At 39.2% G+C, this 26,594-nt stretch overlaps 1 protein-coding gene across 15 annotated transcripts in view; it reads left to right on the top strand.

Annotated features, from left to right (window-relative positions):
* The window catches only part of Dlg2 (discs large MAGUK scaffold protein 2), a 1,446,492-nt gene that overhangs the window by 821,997 nt on the left and 597,901 nt on the right, over positions 1-26,594 (top strand). For all 15 annotated transcript variants that reach the window (XM_055623355.1, XM_055623352.1, XM_055623367.1 and 12 more), the window contains one exon: positions 9,708-9,761. In XM_055623355.1, coding sequence (XP_055479330.1) covers positions 9,708-9,761 — 54 coding nt within the window. The remainder of the gene's footprint in view (positions 1-9,707; positions 9,762-26,594) is intronic.

A 26,594-nucleotide genomic window follows, 5' to 3' on the forward strand; every position in this document is an offset into this window, starting at 1 on the left:
CACTGCAGGTTAAGTACAAGTGAGATGACAAGAAGCCACTGGTGAATTTAACAAGGCCTGCAGCTTGACTGGATAGCACTGTACCCACTTGGTTGGTATTGTGGAGAAGGGAACATGAGCCAACAATATTTTTAAAAGCAAAAGCTAAATCCAGTAACAACATAACCTTCCATTTATAGGGCTCTATTTGGCTTCATATGCATTATTTTTCTACCTCACTTCTTGAGAAATAGGTTAACTAGAAAACAGCACTGTCCCAATTTTTTTTTTTTTTTAGGCAGAAGTTTGCAGTAGATTCTGGGACCTAGAAACCTTGTGAGAATTGGGAAATTGAATCTAAGCTAGAATGAAGACAAAGTTCTCTTTAGAGTATGAAAGAGAAACTCATAACTTTCCATGCCAAGAAAGCGGAAAAAAGAAAAAGGAAGGGGGGGAAAATGAATAATTTTCAGAAATTCAAAAGATCAGTCAGGAAATTGGTTTACATCTTGGTTCTGGTGCCAGAAAGACATAGACCAGAACTCCTCCTGGATTTTCTTAGATTTATGACCTTAAGCAAACAAGTTAGTCAATTTTGGCTTCTTTCCTTTCCTCCTCCATTTCTTCACCCCATCCACAGCTCTCTCCTTTCTGTTTTCCTTTTTCCCCTCCCCTTACCCTTACCCGTACTTGCCTTCCCTTCCCTTCCTGTCCCATGTCCCTCCCTTTCTCGTACCCTGACTCCCCTCCTCTTCCCATCCCTTTCTTTCCCCTGTCTTCCCTTCCTGCCTCCTGCCCTCCCGTCCTTCACTACGCTTTTGTTTCTTTTCAGTAGTGAAATATCATTTATTTTGAATACTGCAAAAATTAAATCCATCAATTCATCTCAAAGAATCATTATTACTGAATCATACTATCTCATCATAGGCTTAATACTTCTATCACTACTATTATTATCTTGTTATTATTGTAGCCTCAGTACTTACTTTGAGTTAATTATGAGATCTGATGCATACCATTTTTCCTTCCCTCTTACCCTATTTGTAAAATTAAGAATGAAGATAAACGTTCCTTATCTCAGCATTAAAATCCTCGTTTCCCCACCTGTAAATTACAGGTAGTTGTTTCTCTCTCACAGTATTACATGGTAATTCAATAAGCTAATTAATTTGAATTGGGTGCCACCACTTATATGAATTGTTAGCCAGCCCTTTCTTAAAGAGCAGGAAGCTAGAGTGATGGTATATAGCTGAGTGGTGGTATTGGAAATCTTCAACTGACGGTTATTTTAGGTTTCAAGTAATTCCTTCGACTGGGAATAGAAAACTGAGAATATCCAGGATGTGGAGACTCAGCCAGAAAACTGGGAATAAGGAGAAGGAAGAAAAAGTTTTAGTTTCAATAGAGAACAGGAGCACAATTTGGGAAAACAGAAAAGATTACTCTTTTCAACAATTCTTCTTTCCATATACTCCAGTTGGTTAATATTGGGTGTGACAAAAAAACATAAAATAAAACATAAATAAGATAAATCCTTGGCATAGCCAACCCAGTCCTCAATACTGAGGTCTTATTTCAGACATGGCAGAATGTATGCATGATAATCCCAAATATGCTACTTTCCTGCCTGGGCTCAAACTATAATTCCAGTGAGGCTCACCCCAATGGCAGCCTCTCCATAGATTATGGAACTAAAGGCTGGCTAGTGGGGTGTCAAGCAGCTGTCAATGAAAGCCAGCTAATGGATAACTTCTGAACTAAGGTTCAGAAGTTCATAGCTTTCATTTTGGAGTCTTGTCCTGAAAGACTGAGAAGGTAGTCAAGGTGCCAGGCCCTAACATCTGCCACTGCTCCTGTCATATTTGGCCTCCTTAACTTGACCCATTAGCAACTTCTTGCTATCTGTTACATGCTCTGGCTAGGTTGAAACCATTGTACAGTTTCTCATACTGAAAGTTTTACTATTCTTGGCATGGAATCTGCCTTCAGGTTCTTGTCCTGTTTGAGTACCTGTCCTGACTTCCTTCAGTGATGAGCATAGATGTGGACATGTAAGCCAAATAAACCATTTCCTCTTCAAGTTGCCTTGGTCATGGTGTTTTATCACAGTGATGATAACTCCAAGAAAATCATGAACTCTGCAGTGTTCCCTCAGTGTTTTGGTTTCCTTATTAATGTGATCCTTTTATTGACAAGCCCAGAAATTTATCTTTTACTGATGAAGGCAAAAGAGCCATAGCATTCTCAGAATACTTTTGTAGGTTGTGAGACACAAAGACAGAAAGGAAGCTGGGATGAATGAACAAAATCATCCACATTTTAACTGTTCTCTCCACCTGCTTCCTGCTTCTCTGTGATTAGCTTCATTTGTTTCTTGGAAAGGAATGTAAGGGAAATTTGTAATGACCTTTATTTACTATTTGGGTCACCCAGTAAAGGCTGCATTTCTTAATCCTTTAATGTTTCAAAATGCCTGCCTATATTTACAGAAACACCAGCCTTAAAGCCTCTGAAAAGGAAATTATTTTTCTCTTTCCAGATTTGTTATGAGTCTTTTTCCAGTGGATTGAAATAAGCATATGAAAAAGAGAGGCTGGAGTGTGAGTCATCAGTTTTAATTGATGGGTTCAATTAAAGAGGATATCTGCTATGAAACAAGGATGAATACATGGGGCAGTGTGGAGAGACCATCAAAGCAGCCAGGGAACTGATTTCTAAAACTAAGAAACCCAATTAGATCAATCTAGACCTGAGTTTTAGCCTTTGCAAAAGTCAACAGGGAAACAGAAGCTAGAATGAACAAATCTATGTGATTAACTCATATATTTGCGTGGAGTCGATGGGTATATTGGAAATGTTTGGTAAAAGTCATAAAGATATATAATGCTCTTCTTTGAGACCCCATCTGTACTTTAGAGATACATTTAGTCAGTAATTTCTAAGCAGGGCTGAAAATATAGCCTAATGTAAGAGAATATATCTATGCGTAAAACAACAATTAATAATTATCATAAAAATTTTAATGTTATTCTGTATATACAATACATATAGAGAACTTGAGAGAAGTACATAATCTCTGTTCATTTTTAAATATAGGATCTTGTTGCAAAGGTCAAATTAACATATGGGAAATGTAAAATAGCACAAATAGAAAGTTATAGATAGCACTGCATAGGAAATAGGCTCTTAAATTTATTCATACAATATAAAATGTAACCTATAAGAAAAAATAAAAATTAAACAAAAGCCCTAGAGCAAATCAGTTCAAATTTAATCATCAATGCTATGCTTGATGACAAAGACCAGCTGTGATATACAGGCAGTTTTTAATTGATTTAGTGATATGAGATACGGGTTCTTTTGTGGGTCATAAGAAAAAAATCAAAATCATAGAGACGTCATCATCAAACCAGAAATATAATATAACAGATATATGATAGGTAGATAGACGATAGAAAATAGATAGATAGATTGATTGATTGATTGATTGATTGATACTTCATCAGATTGCTTTCAATATCTGTTCTTCAATATCCTGAGACATCTGTTTTTCTAAAGTGGCCTTTGCTTTGTCTGATGTTCTATCATAGGAATCTTAGATGCTTTGTGATAGACCCAAGTGGTAAGATTCTGTAACTGCTGCTTAGGAGGGAAACTGTGAATTTTAATATGCCAAAACATTTACATTTCAGTTCTCATTTTGCCTGAACTTCAGTTTTCTCAATATAAATGGGTATAGTGATAATAATGTCTTATCAGTATGTCTTTTCTGATGATTAAATGAGAATGTGTTCTCTGAATTCATATAAATACTATATAGATATGCATATATATATAATAAACAGTGATGTTATTACTATAAGCCCAGCATAGCACTAAGATCTCTGAAATATAAATAGATGAGTAACCATCATTTATGTCTAAATGTGTCTATTAATAGTAGTATATCATTAGGAATGCTTAGAAATATTTAGCATTAATCCTGAAATGTAGTTTCTCAGGTGAATTCAAACTCACATTTTCCTTTGGCCTTTAACATTTCAAACATTATCAGTGTTATTTCCATTCCACAAAGGAGAAGTTGTTGCACCGTCATCAAACCCATGTCTTCTGATTCCAAAGCTGTTCACCATACCTAAACTCTCTTTATAGACAATATTTTTAGGTTTGGATATATGTGATGTGCCTTTCTCCAAAGCCTCTATGCACCTACAAGGTACTTATTGATAATTAATAACATACCATGAATATCCAGTTGACTTTCTGTGTGAATATATACATTTATATTTGAACATATGAAGTTCATGTTCATTAGTCCTGGTCTCTTGAGTTATGAAACAGAATTTTCAGAGGACTTCTATGGTAGGCTCCTGTCCTGTTCCCTCCCTTCCACAACTTCTGGTGTCTATCCTATTGCCATTCCGAATGAGATTTAAACATCTTCCCTGGAGTCCTCCTTGTAGTTTAGCTTCTTTAAGTCTGTAGATTTTAGTATGTTTACCCTATATTATATAGCTAATATCCACTTATAAGTGTACATACCATGCATGTCTTTCTGGTTCTAGGTTACCTCACTTAGGATGATCTTTCCTGGGTCCATCCATTTGCCTGCAAATTTCATGATTTCCTTGTTTTTAATAGATGAGTAATAGTCCATTGTGTAAATATACCACAGTTTTGTTTTTGTTCATACTATAACTGAGGGACATCTGGTTGTTTACAGATTCTGGGTATTACGAATAAAGCTGCTATGAACATAGTTGAGCAAAAGTCCTTGTTGTATGGTGGAACATCTTTCAGGGATATGCCCAGGAGTGGTATAACTGGATCCTAAGGTAGTGCAATTCCAAATTTTCTGAGAAAGGTCTAGATTGATTTCCAAAGTGGCTTTAAAAGTTTGCACTCCCACCAGCAATGGAGGAGGGTTCCCCTTTCTCCACATCCTCTCCAGCATGTGTTGTCTCCTGAGGTTTTTATCTTAGCCATTCGGAAGGGTGTAAGATGGAATCTCAGGGTCATTTTGATTTGAATGAATAAGGACGTTGAATGAATAAGGATAAATAAGGATATTGAGCAATTTTTAAGTGTTTCTTCTCTATTTTATATTCCTCTGTTAAGAATTCTATAATTGGGAACAGAGTTAAACAGAGAATTCTCAATAGAGGAATATCGAATGGCAAAGAAACACTTAAAGAAATGTTCAACCTCATTAGCCATCAGGGAAATGCAAATCAAAACGACCCTGAGATTTCACCTTACACCCATCAGAATGGCCAAAATCAAAAACTCAAGTGACAACACATGCTGGAGAGGTTGTAGAGAAAGGGGAACCCTCCTCCACTGCTGGTGGGAATGTAAAGTTGTACAACCACTCTGGAAATCAATCTGGTGCATTTTCAGACAACTAAGAATAATGCTTCCTCAAGATCCAGCCATACCACTCCTAGGCATATATCCAAAAGAGGCTCAAGTACTCAATAAGGACATTTGCTCAGCCATGTTTGTAGCAGCTTTATTTATAATAGCCAGAAGCTGGAAACAACCCAGATGCCCCTCAACTGAAGAATGTTTACAGAAATTGTGATACATCTACACAATGGAATATTACTTAGGAATGAAAAATAAGGAAATCATGAAATTTGCAGGTAAATGGTGGGAACTGGAAAGGATCATCCTGAGTGAGCTGTCCCAGAAACAGAAAGACACACATGGTATATACTCACTCATATAGACATATAATATAGGATAAGCCTACTAAGATCTCTACATCTAAAGAAACTAATCAAGACTCTGACTAAAATGCTCAATCCCCATCCCAAAAGGCAAAGAGGATGGACATCTGAAGAAGAAGAAAACAGGAAACAAGTTAGGAACCTGCCACAGAGGGCCTCTGAAAGGCTCTGCCCTGCAGTCTGTCAAAGCAGATGCTGAGACTTATGGCCAACTGTTGGGCTGACTGCATGGAATCTTATGAAAGAAGAGGGAAATAGTAAGAGCTGGAGAGAATAGGAACTCCACAAGGAGAGCATCAGAACCAGAAAATTTGAACACAGGGGTCTTTCCAGAGACTCATACTCCAATCAAGTACCAGGCATGGAGATGACCTAGAACCCCTGCACAGATGTGGCCCATGGAAGTTCAGTGTCCAAGTGGGTTCCATAGTAATGGGAAGAGGGACTGCCTCTGACATAAACTGATTGGCCTGCTCTTTGATCACCTCCCCCTGAGGGGGGAGCAGCCTTACCAGGCCACAGAAGATGACAATGCAGCTACTCCTGATGAGATCTGATAGACTAAGATCAGAAGGAAGGAGAGGAAGACCTCTCATCAGTGGACTTGGGGAGGGGCATGCGTGAAGAAGGGGGAGTGAAGGTGGGATTAGGAGGGGAGGAGGGAGGGGCTTATGGGGGGATACAAAGTGAATAAAGTGTAACTAATAAAAGTTTAAAAAAAGAATTCTATATTTCCACTGATAGGGGAGGTCCTAATCCCCTTCCATGTGACCCTAGTCTATCAGATCACAGCAGCAGTGGCTGCATTGTCTTACTCTGTGGCCTGGTAAGGCTGCAACTCCCTCAGGGGGAGGTGATCAAAGAGCAGGCCAATCAGTTCATTTCAGAGACAGTCCCTGTTCCCATTACTATGGAAACCACTTGGACACTGAGCTGCCATAGGCTACATCTGTGCATGGGTTCTAGGTTATCTCCATGAATGGTCCTTGGTTGGAGTATCAGTCTCAGAAAAGATCCCTGAGGCCAGATTTTTTGGTTCTATTGCTCTCCTTGTGGAGCTCCTGTCCACTCCAGGTCTTTCCCTATCACTGGACTGGGGGAGGGGCATGGGTGAATAAAAGGAGGGATGGTAGGATTAGGAGGGGACAAGGGAAGGAGCTACAATTGGGATACAAAGTAAATAAACTGTAATTAATAAAAAAGAAAGAAAATAATTACCAATCTATTTTGTCCAATAAAGTTACTCTTCAGAATCAACAAGTAAAATGCTTCTAATAAAACAATTTTTGAAAAAATAAAAAGAATTCTATATTTAACTGTGGGTTGTTGGTTTGTTGCTGTCTAATTTCTTGAGTTTGTTATATATTCTGGATATTATCTCTCTGTCAGATGTAGGGTTGGTGAAGATCTTTTCCCAGTCTGTAGTCCGTTGTTTTGTTCTGTTGACAGTATACTTTGCTCTACATAAGCTTTTCAGTTTCATAAGGTCCCATTTATTGATTGTTGATCTTAGAGCCTGGGCTGCTAGTGTTCTGTTCAGGAAGTTGTCTCCTGTGCCAATGATTTCAAGGCTTTTTCCCAGTTTGTTTTTTTCCTAACAGATTTAGTGTGTCTGGTTTTATGTTAAGCTCTTTGATCCACTTAGATTTACTTTTGTGCAGGGTGATAAATATGGATTTATTTACTTTTTTACATATGGATATCCAGTTAGACCAGCACCATTTGTTGAAGGTCTTATCTTTTTCCATTGTATGGTTTTCGGCATTTTTGCCAGAAAGCAGGTGACTGTAGATGAGTGGGTTTCTTTCTAGGTCTTCTATTCAGTTCCATTGGTTCACCATTCTGTTTTTATGCCAGTACCATGCAGTTTTTATTACTGTTGCTCCATAGTACAGCTTGACATCAAGGATAAAGAGACCTCCAGAAGATCTTTTATTGTAGAAGATTGTTTTAGCTATGCTGGATTTGTTTGTTTCTTTTTCCATACAAAGTTGAGAATTTTTCTTTCAATGTCTGTAAAGAATTGTATTGGTATTTTGCTGAGAATTGCATTGAATCTGTAGATTGCTTTTGGTAGGATGGGTCTTTTTACTGTTAATCCTAACTAGGCATGAGCATGGGAAATCTTTCTATCTTCCTCAATTTCTTTCTTCAGAGACTTGAAGTGGTTTTTGTTGTTGTTGTTGTTGTTGTTGTTGTTTTTCCATACAAGTCTTACACTTGCTTGGTTAGTTATACCAAGATACATTATGGGTTTTGTGGCTATTGTAAATGGTGTTGTTTCCCTAATTTCTTTCTCAGCCCATTTGTCTTTTGTATACAGGAGGGCTACTGATTTTTTTAGTTAATTTTGTATCCAGCTACTTTGCTGAAGGTGTTTATCAGCTGTAGGAGTTCCCTGGTAGAATTTGGGGAGTCACTCATATATAGTATCATATCATCTGTGAATAGTGATACTTTGGGAGCAGAAGCTCCACAAGGAGACCAACAAAGCCAAAAATCTGGGCAGAGGTGCCTGCAGAGACTGATGTACCAATCAAGGACCATGCATGGAGAGGACTCAGACCCCTGCTCAGATGTGGCCCATAGGCAGCTCAGTCTCCATGTGGGTTCCTGAGTGATGGGAGCAGGGGCTGTGTCTGACATGAACTTGGTTGCCTGCTCTTTGATCATTTCCTCCTGCTGATTTGGCCTGGCCACAAAGGAAAAGGATACAGGGAGTCCTGTTGAGACTTGATAAGCTATGGTCAGATGGCCCTTTCAGTGGTCTAGGAGAAGGGGATAGGTGGAAAAGAGAAGGAGGGAAGGTGGGGCAGGGAGGATATGAGGAAGGGGGCTACAGTCAGAATATGAAATGAATAAATTGTAAAAATAATTTTTTTAAATTAAAAGTAAAAATAAATAAATAAATAAATAAATAAATAAATAAAGAAGGAAAATGAAATATAACAAAGAGAGAGAATTTTGCTATATAAGACCTACTGGAATGCTGTTAGCCTTTTGATTAGGATTCCACTGGCGCTGACTGACACTAAAATCCTGTTAACTCTGTTGACTCCAGAGGGCACAGCTAATGAAATGTCCCCAGAAGTTGAGCGCTTGCCAAGAAACTTCATCACATAGGACAGCTCTCAATTAATCATGATGAGAGTATGTCCTCTATCTAAATGAAATCTGTAATTTGGGATGGAGATTAAAGATCCTTTGGGGAATGGAGGAAAAGGTTGATGTGAAAATTCTAGAAACTTGAAAATAAAAATAGATCTACTAAATATTCATGAGGTCAGATTTGTGGTGCAAATAGCTTGCCACCTCTCATTTTCTAATGCCTAGGCTTGTGGCACCTCTGTACCAGTCATCCAGGGTTTCCCATTCAGCTTTAAAGGGAGTTACTGGACACTGTGCAATTTTTTTTTAAAAAGGAAGCTTATCATATCAAGTATGGTTTTCTCTCATCTCTGATTTCTGAACTTTATCCAATGTTTATGATCATAGATATATATATTAAGAGGATGATATAGCATATGTACTAGTTAAATACTTGTTAAGTGAATTACTCCATTGGGTAAGTATACTGTTGGACAATGGCTTAAATATTGGCTGAGATTTGATTGTGCTTACTTGAAAGAAAATTCAAAGTTTTTCAGTAAACTCATTTTATAAAGAAATGACTCACATTTTATCATGAACCAATTTAATGGAGATCCCTACCTATTATTATGAAGCACAAAGCCTATGTTGTTGTGTACAGTTTAAGGGGAAATCAGTGTGATTTATATGAGTGTTTAATATACTTTATTAAGCATTGCAAATAGGTACTTAAAGTGAGGGAAAATGTGGAAACTCAACCCTCTTAGTGCAGCCTCCAACAACAGCTCAGGGCATGTACCAGACCTCAGGGAATGCTTGTGGGGATCTTTGTTAAATAGGTTAACAGAACTGGTCTCTGAATAGCTTATTGATTACTTAATATTTTTTTCTGCTTCTTTTCTTTAGGCTAGCCCTGCTCCTATAATTGTCAACACAGACACTTTGGACACTATTCCTTATGTAAGTAACATTTTTATTAAGACTATATTTTATAAGCTTGGTAGTATTCATTGGCTGAATTTAACAGTCACAGTGCAATTAGTTCTGTTCAGTCCAGATAATTTGATAAAATGATATGCATAATTATTTTTGTGAGTGTTCTTTTGTTGTTTCCTGAACCTTGGCTTAGTCATATAAATATTTCTTTTATTTGTTTGTATTTTGTAACGTAGAGTGGGCAGTCATATTTTAACTGACACACACATACCCCGTGTGTGTGTGTGTGTGTGTGTGTGTGTGTGTGTGTGTGTGTGTCAGTTAAAATATTGTTTGTATGCTAGGTAGTTCACTGGAAAGTGGTTGAATTGCTAATAGCAGACATGGCAAACATCATTGTGTTTCTGGCTAAACAAACATGCAGATCAATTTTTATTCCATAGCCTGAAACCTAGTTGATCAATAAATATTTGCTAGATAATTGGGGGATCTTAATAAGAACTGTAGGGAAAATTTTTACAGATGTAGTTTCCATGTAATAAAATATGCACATTTGTGAGATGTGGACTATGAAACATTAAGGACACCATTGAGCGTGAAATCTATATCAGGATGGGGTAGACTAACAGCCTGGGATGATTGAACTTAATCATTATAGTGATCAAAAATTTGAGGACAGAGTCTAGGGACTGGTAATAGGCTAAAGGTGGGGAGAAATTGTTGGCATCAGGGATGTTTGTGAGCTCTCTGAGCTGGTTGATGGGTGGGTGATAGTGACCAGGGACCACAAGACAGCCAAATATCACTGCAGACAGAAGGGATGCAGTACAGAAGAAGGGCCAGTGAGATAGAGGCCAAGAACAGATTTCTGGCCTTTAAGTGAGTCAAGCATATATAGAATTGGCACAAAGCAGGTACTTGCTGCTCACCAGATGTTCTCAGACCTAGAGCCCCACCTCACATGCCTGGAGGTACCAAGCAAATTCCAGACACAAATGAAGCTGGGGCCTGTGGAGAATACAAAGTCATGGCCCTCTAAAGGGCACAGCAGCAACTAGAGGCCATTTTGAAAAAATCTTGTAATGTTTCAAGAGAGGTTGAAAACCTAAATCATTATGTAAATATTTGAAATTCCTGAAGACAACTAATAATACTTTTCAAAGTTCAAACAATAAACTCCAAACAAGTGTTTCTCATCTGTGGGCTGGCTGCCTTTTGGGAAATGCATACCTCAAAGTACTGAAGGTCCCAAGCAGGCTCTGCAAGCCAGTTCTTAGACCCAAGGAAGTAGCATGGCAAAACTGGAATACAGTGCAGGGGTTTGACTACAGAACAATTGACTAAAGACACAGGATCAAGACAGAAATAAAAACAGGCTTAGCTTGATGCTTAATCACATGAAAATTTGAACTAACATCTGTAAAATCTTTCTTAACAAGGATAGTTAGGTGCCAGATATGGGCTGTGGTTAACTCTCAGGCATGACTCAAGTAGGCTGTGCAAAGGGTTCTGTAGAAGGAAACAAAGTAACATTTGAAATGAGCTTGGTGTCCACTACACTTTTTTTCATCATTCCCCTTACCTTCTCTCTGAATGCCTAACATTGTTTTAAGTAATTAACACATGCATATAATATAGTTATCCCAACAATTTTTGTGACGCAAAATCTGTTCATTTTATATTTTAAAATTTGGAAAACTGAGTCTTAAGGAGGTTAAGTAGCTCGTTGAACTATTCTATGCAATCAGTAGAGGAAGAAATAAGCTTAAGTGCCCTCACTCTCCCTTAAAGGCTTTTCAGCTCCTGTCTTGATGCTGCTTGTGTTTCTCTCACTCTCACCCTCTTCTAATCAGCCTTTCAGCTTCAGAACAAAGCTTGCTTACATACCCTATTGCTGTAAGGAATTTTGCTGGAGAGAGTTTGCCCCAGAAATCTCACCATCCTTAGGATAGGCACTCATATATTAAGGAACTCAATATTTTAAACATTTTTGGCATAACGGATTTGACAAAGCAGAAAAGTAGTGTGTCCTAGTCACCTTTCTGTTGCTGGGATAGAACATCAACAGCAAGCTGGGGAGGAGAGAGGTGATTTGGCTTCCCCTTTCAGCTCACATTCTATTCTCTAAAGAATTCAGGGCAGGAATGAAGTCAAGTTGGGAACTTGAGTTAGAAACCATAAAGGAGTACTGTTCGCTGCTTGGCTCTTTGCTTGGCTCCCTGATTCATCCTAAACTAGCTTTCTGATACCTGAGCTAGCTCAGGTCTACCTGCTTAGACCTGCTCAGGTCTACCTGCCTAAGGTAGGTTGTCAAGACAATCCCCCACAGACTGGCCACAGGGCAGTTTGATCTGGACATTCCCTCAGACTCCCTCAGAAGTCTACACTGTTTCAGGCTGACAGCTGACATTATCAAAGGCATTGTGCATTATAGAGGTCGACACAGATAATAGAGGGTTTGTTTGGCAAATAGAACTACTTTTTGTAGTGAATCAATAGGATTTCAAGGATTTCTATTAGGATTCTCATGGCTTCCTTATGAGATGCTAGTATGTGAAAAAGGCTTATCAAATAGGATCTAAATAAAGATCTTATGCAGACATTCTCAACTGATGTCCCAATCAATTAGCTAGTAAAAGCAGCCACATATAATAAATTAGCACAGTAGCTTAGATTCTCTTAAATGTCAACTTTGTACCTAACTTGAATATACCCAAAGCTTTATTTTTCTGTTTAATCATATTTTTTTCACTACATAAAAACCTCTTTTGATTTTTTAAGTGTTAGCTCTACCGAGAGGGTTGCTACACAGCTCAGAATGATGAAAACACACCAATTTCATTGGTATTATACTCCTAAGCAACCCATTTAATAATTCTGGAGCTATATGAATCCATAAGACATAAATGATAATACCTACAGGAGAAATGTTAAGGAAATTAAATCAGGTTTTATATTTGAAAATTAAATCATAGTTAACTTCTGATCAGTAACAATGTATGGGCTTGTTTTAAAAAAATACAGGCTTACACAGTAACTCTTGGCTATATTCTGGGGGGAATTTTATAAATATGAATATTGTCTTCCAGATAGAGTGAATGCAATGCTTATTGAAAAGGCAGATTTAGCATGCAGCCATTTCTGTGGATAGCTAAGGCTTTTTATTTAGGCTCAATCTTCCCCGCCCCTTTCCCTGAAGCACTCACTCAGTAGGTAACCTTGAACAAATCACTGTTCCTTTCACAGTCTATTTTCTATTTTCTCATCCCCCAGTGTTCTATACTTTGTTTTCCTCTTTCTTTCCTATGTTCTACTTGTTCACATAATTTCAGCTCTATTTAATGAAAAAATGACTTCAGAGTTCCCCAAGGTATTTTAGTCATGTTGCATAAGAACATTTCCTTCTTAAAAATATTACCTGAATGACAAGTTTCAGCTTGTATTTTGAAGTTCTCCAAAAAAATAATTTCATTATATATAAATGTACTAATTTTGGTGATGAGTAAATTTGATTTGGGATATAAATGTCTCTAAGTGAAATGGTTCCTTCACATACATGCGAAAAGTAATCAGACTAAAGGAAGTGTCTGGAATCAAAGGAAATTTTTATGTAAGTGTCTAGTGAAGGTACAGAGATGCTTAGAAACATGCTGATTTTCCAAGAAGCTGTAGAACATTAGAGTCCTGCCATTAATGGGGTTTTCATGTATTTGCACCTTAAAAGCTTATACAATGCAGCCACTCCTGATGAAACCCTATAGACTAGGACCAGAAGGAAAGAGAGGAAGACCTCCCCTATCAGTGGACTTGGGGAGGGGTATGGGTGGAGAAGGGTGAGGAAGGGTGGGATTGGGAGGGGAGGAAGGAGGGAGCTGCAGGGGGATACAAAGTGAATAAACTGTAATTAAGAAAAATAAAAAATACAAAATAAGCATAGTCACACATATGATCATAAGATTTCAAGGTCAGGTATGACTTTGTATATGCCTGGTCTTACAAACAAAGTATGACTCTTCCTGTAAAGTTAAAATCAAATATATACAATGGGACAGAGAGGTAAGAGAATGAATGAGTGAGAGAGAATCTTATTTCAAAGCGGTAATTACTAATTTTCACTCAATTTTCTTTACTTTTTCATTGCTTTTTCTTTATGCTAAGAACCAAATGTATTCTGTTCTTAGAAATTCGGAGTTTGTGGGACTTCTCTGAAATCTGCATGTCATGTACCCTTACCAATGACTTGCTTTTTCCTTTCAGAAGGCATATTAGAGTGAAATGTTGAGCCCTTTTCTGCTTTCTAAAAATAAAAGTAATTGGAGAGATTCTAGAATGTCTTGTGTTTCTCCAAACTTCTCTAGTGTCCATCTGGTAGGTTGTTAATTTTCTGGCAATGTGCCATGGAAAATGAAAGCCTGAGAATCATGACTTTTCAATCTCAGTCAGTGACTTGGAGATCAATTACTGCGAAATGTCTCAGGGTTTTCAGGTAATTTTAGCTCAGCCAGTGAACACCAAAGCTTGGCTTACCAATTTACTTTGACCCCATGTAGCAGAAGTTGTTGGTGTGGAGCAGCCATGAGCTCACAATGGAGAACTTGTTTCTCTTGCATGTATTTCATCCTGCTTGCACCTGTGAAATACCAGGTTGGCTGGATCAGGAGATGGAATGACTTTCATGGCCATGCTGTTTACAAGTATTGGTCAAAGTAGCACAGCACAGGGCCATGAAGCAAGCCTAGGATAGCCTTTGCTCATGTTGAATCCACTCAAAACCTGCTGTTCAGAACAAATTACATCGCTGCACTTAAGGTAGCAAATGAGCAAATATCTGCTAAATCATAAACTAACATACTGTATCATCGCCTTAAAGAACTATCAACTGACACAGGAGTGAAAACTTTGCTTGCATATATTAGAGTGGTGATGGAGTCCCGTTCTTTGGGAAAGCCTTCCAGGAAAGCAGAAGAGGAGGAAAGTGGGAGAGAACGGGAAAGACGAAAGAATTAGACTATAAGGAATATGTAGTAGTTATCGCCTGCTGAATTTGGCTCAGGATGATCACTTGTGTGAAAGTCAATTGGAAATAATCATAACAGTACAACCTTGGCAATGAGACATGCCACTGGATACAAACAGAGATATAGTTCTGGGGCAGAGGCCAAAGACAGTGATAGGAAAAGAGCAGCAGGAAAATAAGGAGGCAGTAGGAGGGAAGGAAGAGAGGGGAGTGAGAGGAAAATAAAGATACTAACATCAGAATTGGTTGGTAGTAAATGTCAATCAGGAAGCTAGAGGATGGTTTGGAGACTAGGAATATGTGTAAGCAAGGAAAAAATTGACACAAGTACCTGATACCAGGACGAGGGTGGTGAAGCGAAACCCTCCTCCTTTGGAGCAAGTGGTGCTATAGACATGAAGAACAGCAAAGCCCTGTGTTGAGGGGCTGGAGACTCATTGATTTCTTTAGATCACAATGGCAGAGGCTTGTGAGTCAGGCTTCTGTTCACATTTAAATAGACAGCCTTATAGAATACATTTACTCCTTTAAACTGTCTTAGAAACGATCAGTAATGGTAAAACATTTTTGGAAGGATTTTGTGAGATTACTACATTTGTCCCTCAGGAAACAGGTTTTCTTATTTCTCGCTTTCTTATGAGGACTACTAAAACTTGTATTGTTGATGGTCTTATCTGTAATATCACCCAGAGATGAAAAATTCTTACCTGTCAGAAAGCAGTTTAATTTTGGCTAAACTGTGCCCATGAGGGAAGAAAAAAATTCATCAGCAGAGGCAATGACATCAATTCTTGTTCCACCATCCAATTTAAGTGCATTTCTCAATTGTCAAAATCAGTAAATCCCCTTACTCTTTAACTTGTCATCTCCAGAGGGCAAGATATGGAGCAGAACTCCACTGTTCAGGTGATAATGTGCATTTACCTGGAGACTGGAAGATGTTGGCTGTGTTCAGTAGCCTTAAGGCAGAGCCTGCAAGTTTACATTTTTGACAGATTCTCACATAATGCTAATATTGTTCAACTGCCATGCTTTCAGCACTGAAAATGACAATGCAGACTGGTTTTCTTTTCATGCTCACCTTGGTTTTGAACCCACCAGTTAGTATTTGTGTTTGACTTAAATATTATTATATGTCTAAGCCTCTGTGTCAGTTTGTACAAAATTAGTTTAGCATTGACCTTGTAGAGGGTTTCATGAGTAGTCTGCTAACGTGTAGGTGTTTAATTAACATTGATCACAGCCAGAAAGTGGAGTGAGGCTATGCCTTTGATTAAATAAGATATTCCTATGACTTAACCTTGAGTTGTTGTGACAAGAATAAAGAAGTCATAGCTACTTCAGGTAAGACTAATTGCAGTCATGCTGGTCAGCAGGCATACTCACATCTAGAGTTTTGCACAGAGTGTGTGTATGCCCTATGAGCTAGTAACAGCAGCATTACCTGGGATCTTATACTGAAAGCACTCAAAGCTCTTGGGGAAGACTAACTCAATTGAAAACTCTTTAACAAAACATGGACCTCACAGACCTAAAGAAGCTAAACAACAAGGAGGAACCTAAGAAGGATGCTTATATTTCATTTAGAATGGAAAACATGATAGACACCAGAAGGGGTGGAAGAAAGGGAGCCTACTATAAAGGGTTCTCTGAATGGCTCCACCCATCAAGGGATCGAAGCAGACGCTGAGACTCAAACACCCAAACTTTGGATAGGGAGCAAGGAGTCTTATGGAAGAAGGTGGCAGAGGATAGAGAACACGGAGGGGACAGGAGTCCCACTAGGAGACCAACAAAGCTAGAAACTCGAGCCCAAAGGGTCCTGAAAATACTGCTGCACCAACCAAGGACCTTGCATGGAGAGGACCTAGACCTCCTGCTCAGATGTAGCCCAGGGGCAGCTCAGTCTCCATGTGCATGCCCGAGTGAGGGGAGTAGCAGCTGCCTCTGTCATGAATTCAGTTGCCTGCTCTTTGATCACTTGCCCCTGGCAGTTGATGAGACTTGATAAGCTATGGGCAGATAGCAAGGGAGTCCTCCTTCAATGGACTAGGGGAAGAGAATAGGAGGGAAGAGGAAGAGAGGGTGGGACTGAGAGGAGTTGAGGGAGGGGCTACAAGTGGGATATATAATGAATAACCTGTAAAAATAAAAAATAAGGTTAATTTTTTTTTTAAAGCATGGAAAGTTTGCAAGTTAAGCCTTAATAAGCTCTATTAGGGAGACAGAACTTCCTTTCTTGGTTTGGTCTCCTTATCTTTTTCCTTTTACCATAGACTTCCCTGCTCTTGCTCTGTCTTCCCGTTTTTTTAAACCTTAACCTTAAATTCAGGCACATATTTATTTGTTCATTCATTCATTCATTCATTCATTCATTCATTCATCCTACAGCCTGATCGCTGCCCCCTCCCTCCTCTCCTCTCAGTCTCACCCTCACATATCCCCCATTCCCCTATCCTCTTATCCTCAGGGAAGGGAAGGCCCCTTGGGTACCAACCCGCTCGGGAACATCAAGGAGGAGTGGGACTAAGTGCATCATGGCCCACAGAGGCCAGACAAGGCAGCCCAGCTATGTGAAAGAGATTGAAAGGGTGAAAAGGCAGGCAACAGAGTAAGAGACACTCTAATTGTTAAGGGACCACGTGAAGAACAAGCTGCACATATGTTACATATGTGAAAGGGGAGGGCTAGGTGCAGCCCATGTGACGCCCATTTTTATAAGGAAAAAATATCCAGTCAATTCAATGCACTGAATATATCTAATGGGCATCTGCTATGTGCTCTTAGTTTCTAGACACAGGTTTCTCAAAGTATCTATAAGTCATGTGTAGTTATTAAGATAATATAATATTATAAATTTAGCTCTTCAGTTATATGAGCCATCTTTTCAGTGCTAATGAACTAGTATGGCTAACAGACACTATGTTGAATAATGAAATTGGAAGGAGGATATCTTAGGACAGGGGGTAGAGGATGTCTTAGGACAGAGGATGGATGTGAGGTGTACTGGCTGGTTTTATGTGAACTTGACACACCCTAGTATCATTTTAGAAGAAGGACCCTCAAATGAAAAAGTTCCCAACTAGGTTAGTCTGTGAGCAAAACTGCAATGCATTTTTTTTTATCATTGCCTGATATGGCTAGGCTCAGCTCACTATGGGCAGTGCCACTTCTGGGTTGGTTATCCTGGGTGCTGTAATGAGCAAAGTCATCAAAAGCAAGCCAAAGGCTGTGCTTCTCCTTGGCCTCTGCAACAGCATCTGCCTCCAGGTTTCTGCCTTATCCGAGCTCCTGCCCTGACTTCCCCCAGTGAGGAACTATGATGTGGAACTGTAAGCTGAAATAAACCCTTTCCTCTCCAACTTACTTTTGGTCCTGGTGTTTTATCACAGTAATCGAGACCCTAATTAAGACATGAGGGGAGGGAAAGGGGGGAAATAAGGATGGATATAATCATGTTTCCTTGTATACATTTATGGAATTCTCAAGAATTAAAAAAATATAGAAATAAACAAAACAAATAATAAAAATAGTGCAACTATTACATGTCTATTATTCCAGAAAGTTCTAGACAAAATTTTTATATAATAAATTAAATAGTGGCGCTACTTTTCAAAAATGAAAGAACCAGGACTAGAAAATTGGATTAGTGTTTAAGAGCACTTATTATTCTTCCAAAAGACCTGGGTTTGGGTCACAACCCCCATGTTTTGGAGCTGCTCACAACCTTCCATGACTCAGGTTCTTGTCTTCATAGACACACATGCATACACACATGCACGCACACACACACACGCTCCCACGCACAGAGAGAGAGCAGACACACATGAGCATACACATATATAAGCAAATAAAAATGCAACCTTTTATAATAGCTACCCATAATTAATCATATTACCTAATTCATTATTAATGTGTACTTCCAACTGCTGTGAGTTGTTTTGTTTTATTTTTCCTTTACTATGGGGTTATTTCCAAGTCTATAAAGAGGCAGCACTCTTTCAGACTTGTGTAGTGTCCTCAGATACGGAACATGGTTGCTGTTCTCATGACCTTAAGCTCCAGAGCTGTCGTAGGTGACAATAGAAATCAATATGCAGAATCATGAACTTCAGTTATTCTTTCAGCATTTCCTAAGTGTGAAATCAAAATAGATCTCAAAACTTGGGGAACAGTTAAAGAAAATTAAACTGTGCTACTGACCCACTCACCAACCTAGCTCCAAGGTTTGTTTCTCTCTTTATATTTTTATTTTCCCCACATGTTACTCTACATAGACTGGTGGAGTGCCTTCTCCACATGAAATTGCATGCATTAAAAAGGCTTTATTTTAAATTGGCACATTGGATTTAAAATGGGAAACAATAGGAAAACAAAATTTGTTCATCTAGTTGGTGAGAAGCTGTCCCTTTTCTAGGCATGGATGCAATGAAGGCACATGATCTCCACGCCTGGGAAAAGATATATTCCAGCTCAAAGGCATTTAGGCTGACAAAGCAAGATCAAAAAAGTGGGAGATAATCCTGAAAAATATCTGTATAGTTGCCTAATGACATTGCTTTTCAAGCTCTCCTGAGGCTGATTAGCAAAGCCACAGCCCATCAAGGTTGGGACCCTTTTCCCTTACTTATAAGTAGAGATGATAGTAACCATTTCACATGAAGCATTAAGCACACTCAAGCCTGAGGGATGTTGCGCTCATATTTCCAATACACTTTTCCTGCTTAGCAGAGAACCTGAGGGGAGCTGAAGCGGAAGTGAAGGAAACAGAGGATACAGAGGAGACCAAATAAAATACTAACAGTCCACAAAGTATAAACATAGGACATTATGCATTAATTTGAGGAAGTCTTCAATCTTTTTTGAGAATTATTTTGGGCCCTTTTAAAAAATATTCTCATAGTTTATTGAAGAGATAGTAAGTTAGAAAATGGGGTCATTCATGGTGTGAAGCATATGCTTTAAATCTGCCTGCCTCCTTCTCTCATATTCTAAAGGTTTCGTGTAAAGTAGTGCTGCCTCTGGGAGGGGATGTCAGAAGCCCATTTAGGCTGCTATAGCCCTTGGATGAGTTTTGTGGTAAATAATGAGAAGCGCTGAGGAACAGCCAGAACCATAGACGGTAGAGTTCTTCTGCAACAGCGGCTTTTGCCCCGAGGGTGCTGAAGATGATGCATGAGGAAACAGGAAAACTTTTCCCATTATGGTTTAGTGTCACTTCTGATTGCTGCTTTTTATGCATTTAATAAGCAAAGCAGTATTATTGAAGTTATAAGAAAAAAGCTATCCTGTAGGTTAGCCTTTGTGGGGGATGCAAACACACTCACGGTTTGCTAATTGGAATGTGAAAAAAATATAAATAAACTGAGGCGATCATTGTTGTAAGATAATTGAAAGCTCTTTGCTCATAAAATTGTGATAGTCATTTATCTGTTACAGTAGTGCTTGCCATGTTTTTCACGATCTACCAGTAGCTCCTAGGATACAACATTAGCCACACTGAATTACACTTTGCTTGGCTTTAGCTTCTAAGGACTATCCAGCCCATAGTAGGATAAGAATATAGTAGGATATGAATGAGAATTGAATATGCCTCTCTTAAGCCAGCTGTGTTCAAATTGAACCATTTTAACAGGACGACAATTGCCTGAAAAGGTGGACAAGCTAGTAATATGCATGTATTTGCTTTTACTACATGGTTCAAGGTGCATGCAGCCACCAAAGAGTTGTATCCTCAATTTATTGGCTTAATTTGCAAATTGACATGCTCACTCACACTTCACTCTGTGACCCTGTAGACTAGAGTGTCTTTTTAAATTTTATTTTTTTATTTTATTTACATTGGTGTGGGATCCCCTGAAACTGTTACAGACAATTGTGAGCTGCCATGTGGGTGCTGGGGATTGAACCCAGGCCCTCTGGAAGAGCAGCTGGTGCTCTTAACCACTGAGCCATCTCTCCAGCCCCCGTCAAGTATGCTTTTGAAGAAAAATGAAGGCAGCCTTGTCTGAAGTGAAAAGTATCCTAGTTAACTGGATATGAACACATAGTAGAGAAAGGAAGAGGACAAGAATAAAAGCAAAATCTGAAAGAAAAATATGAATAACTCAATAGTAAGAAATGAATCTTCTTTCATTTGAAGGAGTCCTATTGGTGTTAAATTAAAGCACCACACTTCAAACAAAGGGCAGAAATACTTAAAACATTTCCCCAGGACCTAGGGCACAGGATTTGAAGCTTAGGACATTTTATCAAGTTGTGGAGTTTCTTGCTCTTTGTTTGGTTTGGTTTGGTGTTTTTTTTTTTTTTTTTTTGAGGCAGCGTTTCCCTGCGTAGCCCTGGCTGTCCTAAAAGTAGTTCTGTAGGCCAGACCAGCCTTAAACTCACAGAGATTCTCCTGACTCTGCCTCCTTAGTGTTGGAATTAAAGGTATGAGCTACTACTACTCAGCAAATTTTTGAGTTTCTAAACTGACTGCTCTACATTAATATTTTTTTAAGGACCAGCTCTTGGGAGATGACTATAGATACTTACCCTCTGGGAAATGGGATAAGTATTTTGTGTCAGTACTGTACTTTCACTCAGCATCTTCAGTTTTTAAGGTGTCTCATACCTTGGTCCTGAATCATTTCCCTTCTGTTGTCATTTAGGAATTCAAGGTTCATCTGAGCATCTGAAAATCTAGATGACCTTTCATTTAATGAGAGTAACTTTGCTTTTTCTCAAGACACTTTAGTGGAAATGAGTTTTGATAAACTGGCTTCTGTGTGCTTTCCCAAAGTCATATCTTGCCCAAAGACATTTTATTTTGAATAATCAGTAACATGAGTCAATGAAGAGGAATCTATTGAGGTGTCATATGGAGGAGGAAAATTCATAAAATATCTTTTTTTTTCTTTTGGTTTGTTGAAAGAGTTATTCTCAAATCAAGTAGGCATAGCATTTTAGTAATACTGACATAAGGCTCTAGAAATGCAGATTTCCTCATAATGGGTCTGGGTATAGCATGGGCATAGGCTTGAGGTATTAAAAGTCCTCCCAGATAATGCCTAGGTGAGACTGACGTTAAGAATCACTATCTTAGAGGTGGAAAGTAGGCTTTCAATTCTGATTCAGAATTATAAAAATTGTGGAAGGACTTGTGTTGCTAATTATTTTTGGTAGAATGTGGTAATAACACTGTGGAATAGATCTTAAACCCCTAAATGATACTCAACTCTGTAGTCTCTCGTGTGACTCTGGAAAGCTGCTGAAAGGAGACTGCTTGATTAGTTGAGTGTGCCCCTAATAAGCAATACAGCAAGCTTTGTCACCTGTTAACTTGATAACTGACTCAGTCCTGCTAACACAGTGATGCATGCAAAAAAAAAAAAAAAAATCACACCCCAGGTTCAGACATGTTCAAGTTACTAAAACACCCTCCAAGCATTGTTCTTCTGACATGTATCACCTTTTATGAGTTGTAATTGGGTTAATTAAACAGGGAAGCATGGGTGGAGCTTGAGGAACTCAGTTTAAGGGTTCCCAACATCACAAGAAGAAACTTACAAGTTAAATCATGGCTGAAAGTGGGTCTATCTTTGACCTTTGGATCATGACTATATCCTGAGGTCCAATGTTAAGAGTAGCGGTCAGATATCAAGATCCTCTCGCAGCCAAGTTCTCAGGAAGACTTTCTCATGACCCCCCTCTAAGCTGCCTGTGTGTCCGGGACTATTTCACCATCTCTTTATGTCCTTGAGGTTTATTTGGTAGCTTGGTTTAGCACATACCTTCTTTGCTGCTGAAATGAGCTTGTTCATTTAAGATGAAATCATATGAGTGTGGCAGAGAGCACAGACGTGGCATTCGGCAGAAGTGGCTCTTGGATCAACCACTAGTGCTGCTGCCTATGAGCAATGTGAACTCTCAAAGATACTTAAGCTCTCTGAGCCTTAGTTCCTTATTTGATAAAATGTAGAGATGTAGATACCTGATATGAGAATGAACTGAGAAACTTTATTTATGGTTTTAAAACTTAGTCGGAATAACTGACAGTTCTTTTCTTCTGCACCATTAAACTTTTTACATATGTTAATTTCTTAAATCCCAACCATAAGCCATAAGAAGTATATGATTGTAGTTGCCACTTTTTTCCTCTCTAATTTTTAGTTTCATTTATTTATTTATTTATTTATTTATTTATTTATTTATTTATTTATTTATCTATCTATCTATTTATTTATTTATTTAATCATTTTACAGCCTGTTCCCAGCCCCCTTCGTATTCTCCACCCAGCCCCAGCTTTATATTCCCTCCTCCCTCCCCTGAGATTCTTCCCTCTCCTTTTCAGAGAAGGGGAGGCTCCCAAGGGTTACCAACTCACTCTGGCACCTCAAATCACAGCAGGGCTAAGCCCAACCTCTCTCACTGAGGCCTGACAAGACAGCCCAGCTTCCTTGACCCAGAGGCAAGCAATAGAGACAGAGACAGCTTCTACTCCCATTGTAAGGGGAGCCATATGTTGACCAAACTACATATCTGCTCCATATGTGTAGAGGGTTTCCATCCAGCCCATGTGTGCTCTTTGATTGGTGGTTCAGTCTTCCAGTGGAGGAGGGGACACCAAACCACCCCTAAAATCTTTGACCCAAAATCTGAAGTGTAGGAATAAAGATGGTACAGAGACTGATGAAATTGCAAATCACTGACTAGCTCAATGTGAGACCTACCCCATGAGAGAGAGCCAACCCCTGACTTCTAATGATACTCTGCTGTGCTTGTAGAGAGGAGCCTAGCATAACTGTCTTCTGAGAGGCTTCATCCAGCAGCTGATGGGAACAGATGCAGAGGCCCCACAGCCAAACAGTAGGCAAGCTCGGCAAGTTTTGTGGTAGAGTGAGAGAAAGGATAGAGGGAGCTGGAGGGGTCAAGGACACCACAATAAGAACTACAGAGTGGTACCCACTTTTAAAGTGAGAAATCTCAAGAAAAGAGATCACTACCTTCCCCAGGGTCTCACAGCAGACCCTGTGGGAATGCAGCAAGAAGAGCATTATTCTTCCGATGCTTAGTAGTCACAATAAAAGGTAGTTTTTTTGAGTTCCTTATAGATGGGGGAAGGGTGGCATGTGAAAAAGGCTACAGTTGTTATATACCTTGCCAAGAAAAGATTGAAAAGCTAATGGGGGGGGGAGCTGTTCCATATTGAACTCAACATAGAAAATTAACAAGCATTTAAAAACCCTGTTGCTTGTGAACGTTGAAATGTTGAATATTAAAAGAAGACAACTGACGATAATGCAACCATATCTAACAGCATGTGGAGATTGAGAATGAAACAGATGAACTGAAAGGCCTGAGTCAACATAATTTCCATAACTCTTATTTTATTCTGAAAATATCCATGGAAAAAGCCATTGTTTTAGGGTGAGAGAAGCTAAAAGCTGTTTGTGAGATGATGAGATCCCAATTTACATGAATGGCTAATGGGGGCTTAGATTAGTTTCAGATCCTCAGATGCTTGACCACAAACTGCCTGTCATATGCGGAAGTCTTCACGGGCGTTGCCAGGGCTCAGCCTCTCATCCACGAAATGCCTGGGCTCCCCCGACAAAGCTTTGGCACATCTGTTATCTTGCCCTTATGATCTGTCTTATGTAGATCTGTCTTACGTAGGCTACTTTTAAAACACACAGAGTAGGCTGCGGCTCACAGAACAGGGATGCCTTTACCATACTTCTGGCTGGGAAGTCTGAGGTCAGGGTGCAGGCGACAGAGTTGGCTGAGGTCAGTTTGTAACTGACCGTCTTCACGCTGTGTCCTAACACAAAGAACAGAGAGGAGGAAATGATCTCTCCTGTAACTTCTGTAAGTCACCCATTCCATCATGAAAGTCTTGCTCTTAAGATATAATTACTTCCTGGTGGCCCCATCTCTGGGTACTGTTTCATTAGGAACGAGAATTCTGGTTATTTGTTAATTGTGTGGATAGACAACCAGTCCACACCAGTGCTGGCTCCATGCCGTTCTGAAGTGCAGTGTCATTCATACAATGAGTTTCTCGTTGGTTCTTCTTATGCAGCAGGACCAACTCCCCACCCTCAGTTTACATTCTGGTCAGAATGGGTGACACCCAACAAAGAAGCTATCACTAGGAGTGCTCTGAGGACAATCAAACAAAACTCAGTGGTCTTTCCATTGGAAGTAGAGGGTGTGGCTCCTTTGGAGTGGAAACTCACTGAAGCCCTCTGGGAGAAAGTGAGGTGTGAGTTGTAACCAGAGTACAAGGAAAAGCTAACCAAGAAAGTATCTCTGTGTTGCAGTTTTTCTTTTGCTCAGCCTGCTCCACAAAATCTTTTCTTTCATTTTGAGATTTTTTTACATGTTTGCTTATTTCTCGTTTTACTTCATTTCACTATTAGCTCAACTTCTAAGGGTCTGTTAGGCCACTGGGAGATACCCTAACTTCTACTTAGGTTCCTATATCAACGTGCAATGTACAAGCAGCACTAATTCTTGCATCATCAGCCTGCTAAGTGTCTCTTATCTACAACCCATCTTGTTTTTACCCAGAATCCTTAGTCCAAATCTCTTACTTTTCTAGCTTATTGTAGTTTTCTTTGAAATTACCTCTGGAGTTCCTCTCTAAACATACACACACACACACACACATGCATGCACACACATCTTCTTCGATTGCTCCAACCTCTGTGAAATTTTAAAAACTTATGATCTTGACATTTAAGCACCTAAAGTTCTTTAATTCCCCACTTAGCATTAGCATGTGTGATGTTTATGAGTCTCCTATTGGTTCTTAGCATCTTCACTCCCGGCCCTCCTCCTCATCCAAGCCCTTTCTTTTGCACCCCTGTACCATGTACTCCTTCTGCACAGTTGTTTCCTGACTTCACAGTGTTCTTGTTTGCTCTAGACTTGGTAGGTTTTGTTTTTTGTTTTTTGTTTTTTTTTTTTTTTGGTGCTTATCACTTAATATTTTTTATTTCATTATCTTCTGCATTTCCTCCAGAATCTACTTTATATACTGCATTCTTCTTGAAATCATTTCACATGCTTGTGATTATATCACTAAGAAATAGGATCAGTGTATACCCAGATAAGATGATAAAAACTGTGGGGGAAGATGGAGATTGTGGTGTGGAACAGTTTATAGGATTTAGGGCGGTCTGCCTTAGCTCTTCTAAGTATAAGCCTAAGCCTAAGCCTAAGCCTAAACTTAAGCCTATTCACTCTTTTTTTTTTTTTTTTTTTGTCATGGTTCAAGTGTCTGCTGTAGCGCCAACCATTACATCACCACATTATAACATTACATTTCAGGCAAGAAGAGGCACTAAGTTTGTCCTCTGGACCTTTAAGGATGCTGTCAAAATTTCCAAACAATTAATTATGTACTTGCCATAGATAGTCATGTGATTTTTTTACCCAAGAAAAGGTATACTGTGTAATTTTTAATGGAGTGATAATTTCAGAGGAACAGAGGGAAATGAATAATGAGAGGTAATTAACATGCCTTCCTAAAGCCACTCTCTGTCCAGTATTATCAGTTTCCCTTGTGAAGAGATTCGGTCTTTCAGTTGCACCCTCCCAGATCTTGTCTTTTGTGTGTAATGAGTACCTGCTGTGGGGAATATTCCCGTTGTCTCTGCTCATCTGCGCCTTGGCTTTGCCCTGTTCTCAATGACATCTACTGTTTCTTGCCTGTCTCATTGTTTCAAATTTGTGGGATAGCAGAGTTGTTCCTTTCACTGGAAATTTCTAGCCCACCCTTCTTCCTTCTTTGAACTCTTTCCTGGTCCTTCTGCCTGACTAGAGCTGATCTTGTATTCAGTTCAGTTCTCGC

The sequence above is a fragment of the Psammomys obesus genome, unplaced genomic scaffold, assembly GCF_907164565.1.
Source record: "Psammomys obesus unplaced genomic scaffold, mPsaObe1.curated_primary_1811, whole genome shotgun sequence".
NCBI lineage: Eukaryota > Metazoa > Chordata > Mammalia > Rodentia > Muridae > Psammomys > Psammomys obesus.